The 18,777-nt window shown below is 33.8% G+C and overlaps 1 protein-coding gene across 1 annotated transcript in view; it reads left to right on the forward strand.

Moving 5' to 3' along the window:
- The window catches only part of Morc4 (MORC family CW-type zinc finger 4), a 52,900-nt gene that overhangs the window by 11,296 nt on the left and 22,827 nt on the right, over positions 1 to 18,777 (forward strand). Inside the window, exons 4-9 of the mRNA XM_077793953.1 lie at positions 1,524 to 1,741; positions 2,624 to 2,771; positions 5,221 to 5,347; positions 5,662 to 5,790; positions 9,206 to 9,319; positions 10,430 to 10,530. Coding sequence (XP_077650079.1) covers positions 1,524 to 1,741; positions 2,624 to 2,771; positions 5,221 to 5,347; positions 5,662 to 5,790; positions 9,206 to 9,319; positions 10,430 to 10,530 — 837 coding nt within the window. The remainder of the gene's footprint in view (positions 1 to 1,523; positions 1,742 to 2,623; positions 2,772 to 5,220; positions 5,348 to 5,661; positions 5,791 to 9,205; positions 9,320 to 10,429; positions 10,531 to 18,777) is intronic.

Consider the following 18,777-nt stretch of genomic DNA (forward strand, 5'->3'; position numbering starts at 1 on the left):
ATTTTTAAAAAATTGACTTTTGAGTACTACTTTATAATTAGTATATAATTTATATAATTATATTATATAAATTATATACTAGTTATAAATTATAATTTATAATTAGTATATAATTTAATTCTTATAATGACCCCATCTTTCCTAACCAATTCTTCCATAAGAGGAATAAGAATGTCTGAATTTTACCAACTTATACATCTGTTTTCCTGGAATACCCACAAACAGCATTAACTCGGCTCTCTTTTTTTCCCAAAGGACCAGTTCCCTGGAGATTACATTTCTATGTCACTAGATTTATTCATAGAAAGATTTAAAATGTCTCTATTCTAGAAGGACATATGGTACTTTAGCATTACACTTTGAGATAGAAAATTGAAATGTAGTCTACTTTCTTGGGGAATAAACACAAAACCACAACCTTCAGGAAATGGAAAACAGGCACCTTACCCCTCCGTGCTCAAAGGAGTAAAGCCAAGACCAAGCTGCTAAGTAGTGTCTAATCTGTAATATATGAAATCCTTTCTTAGACTACAAGCTATGAGAGCAAGAATCATACCTGTTTTATTAACAACTGTATCTCCAGTGCTTAGCATAATGTACAGCACATAGTAGGTGCTCCATTATTATGTGTTGAATGAATGCTAGTGTACACCATAGTAAAATTAGTCAATCTGGAGAGAAATAATCCTTAAAATTAGTTTTATTTGTAGTGAGGGAAAATATAAGAAGATGATCATCATTTTCTAGAATTTATATCATTTTGGTTTATATCTTGAAGTGAAGGTTCTGGTTCCCAGATCAAACTGATCATGAAGGGCTACAGAGTTTGCTGAGGTGACTCATTGAAAAGCCCTTAATAGAACAAGACAGACTTTATACTGCAGCTGTTTGCAGATATTCAGAGGCAGAACTACCTATTTTTATCTCTTGGCCATATTCCAGTGGACTGTCCCAGCAGATGGAGCAGAGAGTAAGAATTGGAATGGTCATCCTTTGGGTGGAGAGTCAAAATTGTCAAGATATATGATCTCTGACTTTCAGATTTCTAAAGGATGACATAACAAAGTTAGGAGATGCCTTGTCTAGTGCCTTTGATCAGTGCCACTATTTGGGACTTTTTGTTGCCCTTTCTAGGCAACTATCCTTTGTACATTATCCTAACTTTTAGAAGTCAGGGCTGTTTTATCTAGATAAGAAAGGCAGTAGAACAAGGCCTTCTCCAGCTCTCTCTGTTAACCAGTGAAAGGGGGCCTTCTTTGCATTTCCAAAGTGTGACTCTTACACAGTAGTACTATTTAAGTACACACCATCCACACAGGAATATCAGTGCCATCACCCCATAGTAGTGTCCTATGTTTTTAACTTAATAGCTTTACCTGGAAATACCAAAAAAAGTTAAAAAAAAAAAAAAAAGGAGGGACTTTTTATATGTGTTATTCATGTGTCAGCCAAACATTCCGCCTCTCACCTATCTTAGGATGCTTTTTACCTTTCTAATTTCTTCTTTTCTTGTGTAATTACAGCTTTGGCTTTACAGATAAAGTAATAAAGAAGAGCCAGTGTCCCATCGGGGTCTTTGGTAATGGTTTCAAGTCAGGCTCCATGCGGCTAGGAAAGGACGCTCTTGTCTTCACCAAGAATGGGGGTACTCTTACTGTTGGACTCCTATCACAGACCTATCTGGAATGTGTCCAGGCCCAGGCAGTTATTGTACCAATTGTTCCATTCAGCCAGCAAAACAATATCCTTTCTGCAAATGGAGAATGTTGGTTAAAAATTAGTTTAATTTGACTATTTTAACAGAAACTTTTTCCTTCAGGTCAAATCCATATTTTTTTCATATTTCAAAAAGTGTTCATGTTTTTAAAGTATTGAAATGTCTTAAATTTACTACCATTTCTATTAAATATTTTTAAAATAAATGAACCATTGACAGAAGCATAAAGATATTTTTGCTATGTTGAAATTTTTATATTATGCAGTTTGATTTGTATAGAATGTCTTTTCCCAACTACCACCACCACTATAGTTCCCAGGGCTTTTTTTCCCTAAGGCTAGCTACATTTGTGTTTATACTTTTAGAAACAAATTGTTTTCCAGCTTATCTGATAGCATTTCCCAATACCTGGGCAAGCTATTATTTCTGATACCAGGTTGTTTTCATGGGAGCAATATAGCAGTAAGATTTGAACTTACTGCTTCCAAATAGTTTAAAAATTAGCCTTTGATCATCTCCATAAATATAATACTGTCTTTGTTTGCACTGCATCTTTGAGGCTATATCCTGCAGATGAAACTGAATTTGGTGTTTATCTCCACAACCTTTCCTCTTTCCTTCCTTCTGTAGCAGTAATTATCATGCTTTATGTCTTTATTTTTTATCTAAACATGCAACCCAAAAGGTACTCTTCCTTCTTGATAGCATATTCTTTTTAAAAATATTTTTAGTTATAGATGGACACAGTACCTTTATTTTATTTATTTATTTTTTTATGTAGTGCTGAGGATCAAACCCAGTGCCTCACATGTGCAAGGCAAGTACTATACCACTAAGCTACAACCCCAGCCCCTTGATAGCATATTCTTAAGATATTAATTTTTCTTTGACTATATTTGGTTTTACAAAAAATGATTATTACTGAGGATTCCTTGCCCAGCCTGGAAGCCATCTTGAACTATTCAATTTTCAACAGTGAAAATGACCTGCTGTCCCAGTTTGATGCCATCCCAGGCAAAAAAGGCACTCGTGTTCTCATTTGGAACATCCGCAGGTATGGTATCTTGAAGGTGACAGATTCTAATAAGCAAAGGTATTATGAAGCACATTTTAATAAGTCTTTCTACAGAAGCAGAGTTGATAAATTTATACATTTATATATATATATATATATATATATATATATATATATATATTATTGCATACCTTTCTATATCTTTCACTTGAGGTAGTGGTTCTTGTTGTTAATATGCTATGTATTTAAAGTAAAACCATGCATATCCTGAGACAGTTGCCACAAATAGTATTCTAACATCCTCAGAATCCTTTATAAATATCAATTTCATATTCATGGACCTTTTATTCAGATTGATAAAGAAAGTTATTTTATATATTTGACAATTAAAATGAAGCATAAGAAAGAGAAATTAGAGTAACAAAACACAACATGATCTTTTAAAAATAAGAACCTCTATATTAGTGCTTTTAGAATAGCACAGCATTACAAAATTATTTTAAGCAGATCAATTTTAACTATAATGTGTGGCTTAAGATCATGTCTTTAGAACTAATAAAACAATAAAGAAATACTCTATGATACATTATTTGTTTAATCATGGTATGTAAAATGCAATAAATATTAAAACCTAAAAATTAAAAACCTAGAAATATTAATATAAAACAGATGCATTACTGGTGTGTTTAATAGAACAGAGTATCAGTTATATTCATTCTTTCTTTTCAACTTACATCACCTGTTTTGTTTCATTTCTTAACTGGGTAAAACTTATTTAAAAACAATACTGGTTTATATACAGAGAGTACTTAATAATTAAAAAGAAAAAATAAGGACTCACACAGGCCTTCCGTTTGTCCTACTGGGAAAAACTTCAATAATATCATATGTATTATTCAGGATCATTTTCCTGAGGAATATCCAATGACTTACACATATTAAGCAGACTTATTTCTTTGCACAAGTTATATGTTATATAAGTAAAGAAACATATAAACACTTACGTAAAGTGTTATATAAGTAAAGAATTGCATGGTCAAATAAATTTGGGGAAAACTGGATTAAATGAAGCTTACTTTGTTGTTTTGGCCCAGGACTTCTCAGAGGCATTCATATGCTAATGTGCATTGAAAATACTTACACTGTGGTGTGGTGATGCAGGTGTGTAATACCAGTGGCTTAGGAAGCTGAGGCAGGAGGATGCAAGTTAAAAGTCAGCTTCAGCAGGACCCTGTCTCAAAATAAAACATAAAAGGTTTGGGGATGTGGTTCAGTGGTTGAGCACTCCTGGGTTCAATCCCTGGTACCAAAAGGCAAAAAGAAAAGAAAATACTTAAGGGAGCAATATAATATGTTGCTCAGTTTTTAAAAATGTTTCTTCAAGCCTCTTTTTCTTGGGTAGGGATGATAGAGGCAGGGAGGACAGGCAACTCTCAGGATGTATTTGTTAGAGTTGGGTGGGATAGTGAGGATCAAAATTATCTTAAAAAATTCAGAATTATACTATTACAGAGGCATCGACTTTATACAGGTGGCATGTCACAGTGGCCCTGATTTGGTTCTAAGAATAGGGCTAAATTTTCCATATAGTAGCTCTGAGCTTGTGGAACCTGAATTATAAAGCAAGTAGCACTAGACCTTGATGTGAATCTGATGTTGCTGAGAATTGTTCTTCAATTTTACTTTTATTTGTTAATTCTTATTAAATAATATTTCCAGGGACTGTTGTTCCACAAAACAAATTTTGGGAACTATCATTATGAATGAACTATACATTTTCCATATAACCCATCATTGTTTTCAGTTTTTTTTTTTTTTTCTGGGGACAAATGGGTCTTAACCTTTTTTCCCTATGATATAATCAAGGGTCTTAGAATGGAGCAAAGTTAAGTGACCTGAAAACATTATGGCAATAAGAAAGGTTCTTAAGAAAAGAACATCAGTACTATTATATTTAAGTGATAATTCCATAAATAGTATTCTAGAGGACTAGTAAATATTTGTTGTTTGTATAATAATATTTTCCTTGTAAGATATAGAGTTGGATGTGGGGGAAATCTTAGTATCTCATTAATACTTATATGATTACAGAAGTTAGTGGAAATAGATTTTGATTCATCTATTCAGTAGGGTAAAGTGATATTGGGTGACTTATCCAGCAACACCAGAAAAGTGGGATCTATTTTAGGATTCCTCTTTGAGGATAGCTGATACTCATTTGATTTATCAGATCACAGACATTCAATATTGCTTTTCTTTACTTATGAACTTGGTATCACCACCAGTGTGAAACATAGATTTCTATAGACTAGAAATACCATTAAATATTGTGTGATTTCAAGTTAGTAGTTTGCAGTTCCCTTGGATTGGTGGTCAGTGTAAGAACCAGGTACCTGAGTGTTGTTCACATTGTTTCTTTTGGTTCCTAGTACAATTTTGTCCTTTGTAGCCAGTTTTTGTTAGATTGGTACTTGTCTCTTTTACCCAGAAACAAAGATGGGAAGTCTGAGTTGGACTTTGATACAGATCAATATGATATCCTGGTGTCAGATTTTGATGCAGAAGAAAAAGAGATTAGTGGTTCTGAGTTGCCAGAAACAGAGTATTCTTTACGGGTGAGTAAGAGTGGTTTTCTTCAACATTAAGAGGTAAGATTTCCTATAATATGAAAATATTATAGAATAAGACCAAAGTTCACTTATGTAAAGATGACAACCTTTTAGCTCTGTACTAGGATTATTTTCACCATGTCCACTAAAACAATTTAGCTAAAATAGCAGCATTTTAATGTTGTGGTTGATGTGCTACAAGGTAAAGAAAGTAAGGTAGATATTTGCCTAAAATAGACTCACTTGGCTAAAAGTAGTTAATGGGTATTTCAGTAGAATTGTCAATATTGCATATAAACTTTCCCTTTACTGTTCCATAGGCATATTGTAGTATTCTATATATGAAGCCACGGATGAAAATTTTTCTGCGTCAAAAGAAGGTGACCACCCAGATGATTGCCAAAAGTCTGGCAAATGTAGGATATGATATATATAAACCTACCTTTACAGTATCCTTTCAGCTACATGTAGTTAACCTCTGCATTTTGGGATTAAGTTTTCTAGGTTGGCACAGAAAAACAAAAACTTGTCTTTCCCAGATCAAAATTGTGTCATACACACAAATCCTGTTACACTATACTCTTAGGAAGTATTTCTGATATGTCAGACTATACACCAGTTTTATCAGAACTCATAGGGAAACTCTTAAATAAGAATCTTGAGATTTTAGATTCTGGTTCAGTAGATTCTGAAGTCTTTTTTTAATAAGAAATACTTGTCTATTTTAAGATACTTAGCTTTTAACAGAGGAGCAGTTACTCATTTTCACTTCTATATTCCTTTGGAATAGATTTTAGATTCTAGAGAAAAATGTTAAAATAAACTATGGAAATGAGGTCAATCTTCATTGATGGCTTTTTTTAGCAAAAAAGGGAAGTCTTTGAAAGGCTGAGAACTCATAAATAGGAAGAATTGATCTTTTAATTTATTTTCTAGTAACCATGCATAACTCTTGATCCATATTTGCTTTATCAAAGATATACTCTTTCTCTTTCTTCACCTGATCAAAAATTAGAAATTGTTTTTCCTTTTTATAAAAGTCCATGTAGTTTTTATTCATAAGCACATTGATTTTATCCTTTTGGGGAACACATACCTTCTCCACTAGAAAACTTTTTTTAAAGCCCTAAAGAAACTGAACAAAGCCAGAACTCTGAGCATATTAGTTATAATAGCACCTTATTTGAGCTAGGATCTTAGTGCTATAGGTTCAACAGAGCTGATATAAAGAAGTGCTTTCCCAATTACTATATTAGAATATACCACATTTCTGTCTGGAGGTTCTTTTTTTTTAAATATTTTTTTAGTTGTAGTTGGACACAGTGCCTTTATTTTATTTATTGTTATGTGGTGCTGAGGATCGAACCCAGCGCCTCGCATGTGCTAGACAAGTGCTCTACCGCTGAGCCACAACCCCAGCCCCAGCCACAACCCCAGCCCCTCTAGGTTCTTTTTTTTCATGGGTTTCTATAATCAGGCCAACTTCTATGCATGCATTTTATATGTACCCAAATTCTTCTCACCCTCCCTTCCCATTAAACCAGTTACCTTCTTATATTAGAATTTGGGTTAAATGGATTCACTATAGGCATCAGTAAAATGATACTGCTAATAGAATTTCCCCAAGGTTACTAAGGAACAAGATCATTAATGCTGGCTTATTTGGTTTCCTCCTCAGTTTTCAAAGGCCTCTTATCTTTTTTCTTTCTTGGCATACTAATTTGGGGAGCTTTCTACCCCATTGTAACCCCATTTCATAATTTAGAATTTTAAAAATATACAACAGAGAAAGGGGATCAAGAGGGAAGGAGAGCATAGGGAAGTACTGGGGAGCAAAATTTACCAAATTGTGCTATGCCCATGTACCAATATACTGCACAATGAATCCCACTTACATATATAATTATAATGCACTAATTAAAATAATAATAAAAGGTCAATAGAGTAGAGCAAGCAGATGAGGGGAAGGGAGGAAAAGAGGGAAAGGGAAGGTACTGAGGAATGAGATTGACCAAAGAATGTTATGTACATGTACAAATATGGCATAATGAATCCCACTATTATGGGCCTTTATTTAATTTACTTATTTATATGTGGTGCTGAGGATTGAACCCAGTGCCTCACACATGCTAAGCAAGCACTCTACTACTGAGCTACAACCCCAGCCCCTAGTGAGCCTCACTATTATGTATAATCATAATACACCAATAAAAATTTTAAGTGTACAAGAGAAAGAAAATATTTGGTAATCTTTAAGATGTTAGTTTTATAATGTGGGAGTTTTGGTTTGTTTGGGGGAGTTTTATCTTGTTTCATTTTTGCATAGTAATAAGGCCTTACTTGAGATTCCACTTGAGCTCAGAAAATTGTGTTCTGAGTTAAATATTACTGTTGAATACCCACTTGTGTTTGTATCATACCTGACAGAGACATTTTTATATGGTTTTTATGCATGTAGTTTGTCATTTAGAGGGGGCAAAAGATCATTTTAAAAAATAAATTTTCATTCAATCCATTTGAATATTAAGAATTCTCAGTATTTGTTTTAATGAAAATATCAGTTTCTCTATCTCCTCTTTATCATTGTCATTCTCTTACATTGGACTGCTTTTTGTTTTATTTATTTTATTTTATGTATATATGTATGTTATTTATTTTGTGGTCCTGGGGATTGAACTCAGAAGTACTTTACTACTGAGTTACATCAGCCCTTTTTAGTTTTTATTTTGAGACAAGGTCTTGCTAAGTTACTGAGGTTAGCCTCAGTCTTCCCACCTCAGTATCCAGAGGAGCTGTGATTACAGGCATGCACAACTGTAACTAGCTTAACTTGGTTTTTAAATCAAGTAGAAATTTTTAAAAATTTACTTCCCAGTGCCTTTGGAGGCTGAGATAGGAGAATCATGAGTTCAAAGCCAGCCTCAGCAATAGGGAGGCGCTAAACAACTAGTGAGACCCTGTCTCTAAATAAAATACAAAATAGGGCTGGGGATGTGGCTCAGTGGTTGAGTGCCCCTGAGTTCAATCCCTGATATAAAAAAATTCATCATTACATATGTTTTACATATAACGATTCTCATAATTTGATCTACTCAAATTTGCTAACCTCTTCCTATGAAATATTACTACAAGACTATTCATTGTCTTTTACCTTTCAAAGTTGTTTTGTTCTTATTGGTTTTGCTTCCATTGTATTTTATATGGGTTAACTGGACTTACAAATATTGTCTGTAATTGAATGTATTTGTATTGTACCATTTATAACTCTTATCAGAACCTGTGAACCTTAGCAGCAAAATGAGCAACTAGGAAGAGTTAAGAATTCTTTTTTATTATTCATGAATTATTTAATCACTGGTAGAATTTTGGTATTTTTCTTAGTCTTTTCTATGCATGTATATATATTATATTTTGTTATATGTGATGTATTATTACATCACATATTACTATTATACATATATGTGTTATATAACAATGCTTGTTATTATTCTGAATATTTCCTAATATTCCAAAATATTATTCAGGAACACAATTTTAAGAGCTGTATAATAGACCATATTTATCTAATATTACTTTATTGTTGGATATTTAAATTATCTGTTTTTCTGCTGTTGTGATTAATTGAAAAAAAATCTCTTAACTCATCAACTTTTGTGGGCTTCCTCAACGAATTCTTTTGGATAAACTTCTAAGAAGACAATTCCTTGGTCATAGCTTAAAAATATAGTTAAATTATTGCCATAGATTTTTAAATGCCCTCTAAAAATGTATCAATCTACATCCAACGGTGTAATCTATAATATGGTGCAAAATTTTGTTTGCCAAATCCCCTGGTGTTTGTCTCCTTAATAATTTTCTTCTCAGAATAAGCAGGTGAGAATCACTTTTGGATTCTCCTGCAAGAAAACTAACCAATTTGGAGTAATGATGTATCATAACAACCGGCTCATAAAGTTCTTTGAGAAGGTGGGATGCCAGGTAAAGTTGAGTGGTTAATGTTTCTTTGGCATAGAAGACTGAAAAGAGTAGGGAGAGAGTTTAAAATTTGCAAAGGGCATCGATTGATTAATGGTTCTATTCCCATACTGGAATCCTGTGTTATCAGTGAGCATTCTTATGTTGGTTTGCCATAATGTTTTAAGGATAATTTAAAGTAGTAATCCCCATGAGTATCCTCTTAATTTGTTAATTTATAAATTAGATGGTTAAAGCACAGTGAATTATAGACTGCTTTATATTATGCAGTACACAATTACATAGGGCCCAGGATAGCTATTTTCAGCCAATCATATTTGTTCTTGTTATGTCATTTTTAGACAACTTATGTTTATTTGCTGGTCTAATTACACTTTGACCTAGTTTCTTCCACTAAAAATAACAAAGAACTATTTTAATTCACAAAACATTTTACATCAACTTATAATTAATAAACACAGCCAGTCTGACTTTCTTTGGTAGTTATTTGGTAGTCTATATATGTGGGGAAAATACTTACTTGAATAGATAAGGTGTAACTATCACATAAATCCCTAAAATTTGGGGGTAGTGATGAAGTTTCTTTTCAGTTCCCTCAAATAGTAGTATATAATCTTGCTTTTTTAGCAGTGTACTTTATAAAAAATATTTTTTAGATGTTGATGAGCCTTTATTTTGTAATTTATTTATATGCAGTGCTGAGAATCAAACTCAGTGCCCCACACATGCTAGGCAGGTGCTCCACCACTGAGCCACAACCCCAGTCCCAGCAGTGTACTTTTTTATTCAAATGAAATCTTATGGCAATGCTGGAATGTGAAACTGATAAAATTGTAGGTTTGTAAGTAAAGAAGAGTTATTATTCCTTGAAAAATCCTATGGATCTATGAATCATTGAAAATCTCTGTTCTAAAATTTTTCAGATTACAGTTCCCTATATATTGCAAGTTTCAATATACTTGCAGTATATTGAAGTACATTCTAAGTGTTTCTCTATAGGTTAATGGTCTTTCCTTGCCCATGAACATTATATAATCTTTCTAGAATCAAAAGGAAATGCTCTTAGGAAGTCAACAGTAATGTAAGTATTGAAATTAATATTTTTCTTTTAAGCCAACTCATGGAGAAGGTGTGGGAGTAATTGGAGTCATTGAGTGCAATTTCCTAAAACCTGCCTATAACAAACAAGACTTTGAGTACACCAAGGAATACCGGTGAGTCGCCCCAACCTGAGGTGCTTCTGATAATTTGTTCAGATACAATTGTATTCTCTGCAGTCTGTAAAAACCAGCCAGATGAGTTAACTTAAAATTACTTCAAATCTGTTTTCTGTGATTAAAGATAAAATGATTTTATTTTAAAACAAAGCTTACTGGTATACTTGATATGTGGAGTTCAGAGATATTCTTACCTTTAAAAAACTATGAAAAGAACATAGGAGTTATTTAGTAAAATATTTCTATGAAATGAAAAGCCTTGTTATTGATCTTTGAAAATATGAGTCCATATAAAGTTGTTGAATACTTTGGAAGGGGTGGAATTTGAAATTTGTTCCAAAATATTTTCTTGAAGCCAGTAAATAGTCTTAGAAGAAAATGTTGAATGACAAGAAAGATGCATGCTTTCATACAAGCATCTAGACTTGCTAGTAAAGACAAACACATAAGAAACAGAAAGGAACTTGACACTGAGTCTGAAGCAGTAGGTACATTTTTAGGAGATGAAGAAAGAAGTTGGTAAAGCCAGATGAGAAGATTTTTTTTAACTTTTGGGAAAAGAGAAGTCTTCTATTCCTTCTTTCAAATGCCTTCTATGTGTCATATACAAAGGGCATAAGAATGAAAAATTAGAGTCCTCGATGCCTATGAACAATTGTGATAAGACATATGCAAATAAGAAACTTAAATACATATAAAATAATTGTTTTAATGGAGGTACATATAAAAATGAGAAGAACCTTTAAATATGCCTGAAGGAATCAAGGATGGCTTTGTAAAGCAGATTATATTTTAGATTAAACTTGAAGGAAAACTTGAAGTTTTCTAGATAGACATAGGTAGACATTCTAAGCAGAGGGAAGTATATGTAAGGGCACAGAAAGGAAATGAGTGTTCTGCAAGTGTGAAGAAAGACAAAGCAAGAGGACATTTGATATCATTTCTCCTGAAGTTCTTATAGCAATTTTTCTTAGAGTGAAAGAAAAATAATTCCCCATATCTCTTATTGTGTTCAAAACATTATAGTTAATTAAAAATTTACCTTAATTTACCTGGAACCATAAAAACTTCAGGTTTAGTGTTTCACAAAGAGAAAGCTGTTTGAATGGCAGTCCCAAGTTAATTTCAGCATAGTTGGATTTGGGTCACTCAAGCTACTCAGTGGTGATGGCAACTATGTTCCCTCAATCAAAATAAATTGATAATTTAAATATAAGTCTGACCCATAATGGAGATCTTTGACCAGCACTTGACTCTTAAGAGTGAAAATCTATAAATGACATTGGTTTAACAAAAGTCTCAGAGCTAAGTCATTTGGGTTCTCTTGAGCCAAAGGAATAAATGACTTCCAATGATTATCTAACTAATTAAAATATGTGGAATGCAAATATTAGATATTAAAAATTACTTAATACCTTTCTATGTCACCTTTGCCATCTTCCCACCAAAATCTATGTTTTGGATTTTGGACACATTAGACTTTTCATTTTTGATGTCTAATTTTGGTAGGATGAGTTTGAGATGATTACAGAAGATCTAAATAGAGATATTCTGTAAGCAGCAGATTAATTCAGTTAAACATATAGGATTTCTGGCTTAAGTAGCTTAATATGTACTCTATATTTTATTAAAAGCAGAAAACTAGTACATTATCGTGCATACAGGCTTCTGGTGATAGTAAATTTGCATAATTTTATCCAATTCTGGCATTATTGCCCCATCCTTTTTGAGCCTGAGAGTTGAATCCATGGTATTGCACATGGCTGAGCATGCACTGTAGAGTAGCATTTAGGTAAAAATTCAGGAATTTGAGAAAGGGATTAGAGAAGGTTATATGCTAGCATAAACTTGTCCTATGTGTATTAGAGATATCAAAACTGTAAATGATAAAAGAGATATTGGCAATCATATTGCTGGAATGTCTACAAATAAATCACCTGTAATATCACTTAACAGTTGTGGATATCAGATTTCATCTGCAATTATCAGGGATCAAACTTAAAACATTTTTAGAGTGAACTTCACTTTAAAAGATGCAATCAATGCACTGAGCACTCCACTGGTACATAAACATAGTGGGTAGGTTTTGTGGAATTTTCCAGAGAAATTCAAGACATAGTTGCTTTTTTAAAGAACCTTACAGTCTATTTGTAATAATAGATTGCCACATGTATGAAATAAATTGGATAGAGCTAACATGGCTATTTGATTAATCAAAATCTAATTGGTACGGTATAGGAAAAATGCCTGATAAAGTAAATAGGGAAAGTTCTAGGAAGAGATATGACTTGAGGTATGCCTTAAAGGATACAAGATTTAGGGGGAAAATGAATAGAATTCCAAGAGGAAGTTGTATTATGAACTAATGTAGTGACAGGAATTCAGAATGGTAAGTGTAGAGAGTGCGGATATAAGATTGTAAGTGGAGTGAAGGGAAATCAAGTTAGATGGATAGAGTAGGGTCAGGTTCTAGACAGGGATTGGCAAATATATTCTGAGAAGGTCCAGAAAGTAATTATTTGGGGCTTTGATGGCCATATTGTCTTCTTTTACAACTACTTAATTCTACCATAGTATGAAAGCATATATAGACATTAAGCAAAGAAACAAGCCTGGCTGTGTTCAGTACAAGTTTGTTCACAAAAATAGGCAGTGGGTGGGGTTTGCCTTCTGGGCTATAGTTTGCTGACCCCTGTACTAGAACCACCATTCCTGAACTATGTGTACCAAATTACACATAATGAACTCATAGGAGAGCCATGAAATATTTTAATTTTAAGGGAAATAGCAGTACTTGATGTCTGTCTATAAATAATAGAAAGTGTCTTTAATTGTTGTAAGAAGCTACCAGAAACTTGGTGGCTTAAAACAATACTAATTTAACTATCTTAGAATTCTATAAGTTAAAAATCTGACCAAGATCTTGTTAGATTAAAATCAAGGATTTAAAATCAGACTGCATTCCTTTCTTGAGGCTCTAGGGGAAAATCCATTTCCTTGCCTTTTCCAACTTCTAGAGACTGCCAGCATTCCTTGGCCCAAGGCCGTCTTACTCCAACTTCAGAGTCATCAGTGATGGGTAGAGTCCTCCACACGTTGCATCATTCCAGTGGCCTTGTTTCTGTCATCACATCTACTCCTCTGATTCTGACTCATCTCCCTCATTCTAATGTTTTTAAAGACTAATAATCCTGTCTTGAGGTCAGTTGATGAATGACCTTAATTTCATCTGCAATTTTAATTCCCTCTTGCTATGTAATCTAGTGTGTTCATAGGTTGTGGGAATTAGGACATAGGCATCTTTGGAGAATCATTATTTTATTTACAGGAGTCTGTCCCTTGATCTTCTGAAATTCACTTATTTCTCACATGCAAAATGTGTTCATCCCAACACATTTCACTCATGCTACAACTCCCTCCTGGAATTCCCAAAAGTAAAATCTCAGTTAAATATTATCAGTTCAGCCAGGCACATGGTACATGTCTGTTATCTCAGAGGCTTGGAAGGATGAGGCAGGAAGGTCACATTTTCAAAGCCAGCCTCAGCAACTTGGCAAGACCCAAGCAACTTAGTGAGACCCTGTCCCAAAATAAAAAAATAGAAAGGGCTGGGATATGGATCAGTGGTTAAGCACCCCTGGGTTCAAGTCCTAGTACCTCCCACAAAAAAATCAGCTCGAGTCTCAAATCTCATGGTTTAAATCACATATGGATGATAACTCTGAGTATGATGCATCTTGGGACAAAATTCCTCTCCATCATTGCATGTCTTTGTCTCTTCCTCTCTTCTTCCCTTCTTCCTTTATTCCTTTCTCCTCTCCCTCTCCCTCTCCTCACCTTTCATTTTACACCTAAAATACCATAGTAGAGCAGTCACAGGACACTAGTTTTAAATAATCTGGGCTATGTGGGAGAGAAAATGGAAGGGAAAAAAAAGAGTCACAAATACCAGGTAATATCTGAAATCCAGCTAAACAATTTTTATTAAATTTAAAAGACTGGGAATAGTTTTCTAGGGCTTGCATCTCTACCCTCTAGTCTTTGAGTTTGGTGCCTCTGGTTTTATGGTTCCACCCTTGAAATCATCTTTCCTTGTTGATGAAGGGTAGCATGTGTTTGCAGCTGAATAGTTTCATCAGCTAGTTTCCTGGTGGTAGAAATTTGAAGTTTTAAGGTACAACAGACTACATTCATTTTACACTCTCTCTATCCCTTTCAGTCCAAGCTAAAAATTTTTGTGCTTGTGGCATTCTCAAGAACCTTGTGGAAAAAAAGAACCTTGTGAATCTCCCATGAATATCATGGATATTCACTCTATTCAACAAGAGACCCTTGACAGGTCTTTCCTAGATAATCTTATTTCTTTTCTGTCTTCAGCTGAGATTGCTGGAGAGAACTGAGTCATGTGCCTAATCATTTTAAAGAGCCTTTTGTGTGACTGACTGAAGACTGTGACCTTTTGATCTTATTGCAATATTACCAAAAAGTTATCCAGCCCTACCTTTAGGTTTTTTTTTTTTCCTCTAAGCACACTTTCCTGATGGGGAATCTCTAAGTTTCAATGTCTTCTGCAATTTGGATAGACTGAGAGTTTTCCAAATCATCAAATTATGGATCCTTTTAACTTAACAGTTCTTCCCTCAATTTTTCTCTTTGCCCTTGCATTTTACATGAGCAACCAAAGGCCACAAGCTATACTTTCAGCACTTTTCATGGAGATCTCCTCAACTAAATGTCCAGTTCCATCATTTACAAGTTGTGCTTTCCACATAACTGGGGGACACTGTTCTGCTAAGTTTTCTACCACTATTTAACAAGCACCACCCTCAAGTTTTCCAGTAAGGTGCTCCTCATTTCCTTCTGAGTGTTCTTTAGTAATGCCTTTAACATCCACATGTCTATTAACAGTCTGTTTAAAATGATTTAAGTATTCTCTAAGGCACTTTATATTTTCTCTACCATGCTTCTCCACTTCCTCTGAGCCCTCACCAGTGAAGTGTTTAAAATCTATATTTCTATTAATAATCTGTTCAAGGAAATTTATTTTTTTCTGTCATGCTCCTTAAAATTCTTCTAACCTCTGCCAATTCTCAATTCTGAAACTTAGTCCTACATTTTTAGGTATTTATCAACAGTATTGCCCCATTTCTAGATACCCAAATCTGTTGTATTCTTTTTGTTCTATCATATCTTTATGAATCTGAATTTAATCTACTTACTTTCAAAGTAATCACTGGTAAGAAGAGAGTTAATTCTATCATTTTGCTATTTATTTTTAATATGCCTTATATGCTTTTGTTCCTCATTTTCTCTATTACTGTCTTATTAAAAAAATTTTAAGTTGTAGATGGACACATTATCTTTATTTTATTGATTTATCTTTATGTGGTGCTGAGGATTGAACCCATTGCCTTACACATGCAAGACAAGTGCTCTACCACTGAGCCACAACCCAAGCCTACTGTCTTCTTTTTTGTTTAGCTGATACTTTTCTGTATGCTCCATAGCTGTTTACCTTGTGGTTATCATGGGGATTACATTTAACATCCTTAAGTTATGACATTAATTTGAATTTATGCCAATTTAACTTCAATTATGTATAAAAGTTCTCCTTTAACTCTGCTACTACCACTTTCAGTTATTGATCTCACTAAATTACATCTTTGTTCATCATGTGTCCAAAACCATAAGCAAATAGATTTAATGTATTAGTTTCTTAAATTACATAATGCAATTTAATTACAAAATTTGGACTTACAAACCAAAGTCATGATAATACTATCTTTTAGACTCTTTTCTTTTAAATGTATCTTTTAAATTTTTTCTTTTAAATGTATTCTCTTAAATCCTGTAGAAAAAAATGTAGAGTTAAATATTCCAAGTATCTCTTGACTATGACAAGTTACTACTCTCTTGCTACTTTCAAGGTTCTCTTTGTTTTTGTCTTTCAGTGGCTTGATTATAGTTGTGCCTTAGTGTGAGCCACTCTGAGTTCATTCTATTTGGAATTTGTTGAGTTTCTTAGATGCATATAGTCATGTCTTTCTTCAAATTTGGGAAGTTTCAGCCATTATTTTTTCAAATATTCTCTGTCCCTTTCTCTCTTCTCTTTCTTGAACTCCACAATGTGTATGTTAGATTACTAATGGTGTTCCACTGGTGCCTTAGGTTGTGCTCACTTTTATTCACTTTTTATTCTTTCTGATCCTTGGGCTTGGGTAATATCTTATCTTGGAGTTTACAGATTCTTCTTCTGTCTGCTCAAACCTGCCTTTGAATCCCTCTAGTGAATTATTGATTGCAATTTTTGTACTTTTCAATGCCAGGCTTTCCTTTTTGGATTCTTTTTAGGTTTTCTGTCTCTTTATTGCAATTTCCATTTTGTTCATGAATTTCTCCTCATCTTCCGTTGGTTCTTTGGACATCTTTATATCTTTATGAGAGTTGTTTTAAAGCTTTTGGTAGATTCATCATCATATCTTTTCATGGATGGTTTCTGTTGGTTTTATTTTTCCTCTGAATGGGTCATGTTTTCCTGTTTTTTTTTTTTGTTTGCCTTGTGATTTTTGTTGTTATTATTGAAAACTGGACATTTGAATCTAATTACCTAGTAACTCTGGAAATCACATTCTCTCCCTTTCCCAGGATTTGCTATAGTTTTTGTTTTTATTGTAGTATGTTGTCTCTGTTCTAAGGATCAGCCTGAAATATAAACTTAAGGTCTTCTTACTTGTTTTCTAATCCTGCCTTTTCCTGGGAATTCACAGTGACTTTCTTATTTTCCTCATATATGTATTTGCTTTTGAATATCTTACCTTTTAATGTCTGGCTCCCAAAACAGAAAAAGAGAAATATATAGGGAGTCCCCTCTTTAGCTAGAGGGTAAAGGGTTCATACCAGTAAAAGGTACAACAGAAATGGCTACCTGTCTTTTTTATCTGTACTTCTGTGTTCAGAAAGAGCTATCAGGGATGGAAGCAGAGATCCCCAGTATTTGGAGGAAATCATCCTTTTTGCCTGTGCTGTGTTCTACAAATTGCTCTTAGAATACATACAGGATTGTCAGCCATGGAGTTGAAGGTGGGGGATGTGTAGCTGCTACTGTCCTAAAAAATGAAATTAACCAAAATTAACTATAATTTACCATCCAAGCTCTCTTCTAGAAGTTACAAGCCTTCAACAGATTCCTGAGTTCAAAAATACTTACATCAGACAAATTCAGCTAATGCGGTTATTATCTAGATGAGATAGATTCCATGCATACTACTCTTCCATCTTCCCAGAAGCCCATCTGATATATTTCTTTTCAGAAGCACACTACCACTGAGCTTCATTCCCAGCCCTTTTTATTTCTGATATTAAGACAGGTCTCAGTAAGTTTCCCAGGGTTGCCTCAAACTTGTGATCCTCCTGCCTCAGCCTTCTAAGTCATTGGAATTATATGCACACACCATCACATGCTGCTATACGTCTTTTAAAAGCAGATTTTAGTAGATTTTTAGGGGAACACAATGTATAGTTTTATGTCCTGTGTTGAGGGAAAGATATAAATATGGAGGTAGGAACACTAGTAGGTTAGAGGGGAATAAGAGTTATAGGGGGTCTCATGATTATTTTATTCTTCTCCATAGTGAGAATCTAATTTAATATGAGTAATTGGATGTAAGATTGATTTTTTCTTAAGAAGAGAAAAAGTCTGCAGAAACCTTGTGGAGTGGTCCACAGGGCCCAGACATTTTTTAAAAGTATATTTTTTATTGTATATGGACACAATACCTTTATTTTATTTTCATGTGGTGCTAAGGATGGAACCCAGTGCCTCACATGTGCTAGGCAAGTGCTCTACTACTGAGCTACAACCCCAGCCAGGGCCCAGACATTCTTAAAAATTCTAAATTTGTGGTGTTCTAGGTGTGTATAGGTCTGTATTTGGTTGTATTCTTGGACTGTAGTGTTCTGCATAGGTCTGCATTGAGTTGTCTTCTTGGGCTGTATAATTAAGTAGGAGTTATTAATTAGGAAGTTACAAGTTTTTAAATATATTTTTAGTTGTAGATGGACACAATACCTTTATTTTATTTATTTTTATGTGGTGCTGAGGATCAAACCCAGTATCTTACACATGTGAGACAAGCACTTTACTACTGAGCCACAACCCAAGCCCAGGAAGTTATAAGTTTTTACAATTAAAATGCATGCTCTGACTTTTTTATTTTAAATGTATTGATTTATTCTAATTTGTTA

Source organism: Urocitellus parryii, chromosome X (genome assembly GCF_045843805.1).
Source record: "Urocitellus parryii isolate mUroPar1 chromosome X, mUroPar1.hap1, whole genome shotgun sequence".
NCBI lineage: Eukaryota > Metazoa > Chordata > Mammalia > Rodentia > Sciuridae > Urocitellus > Urocitellus parryii.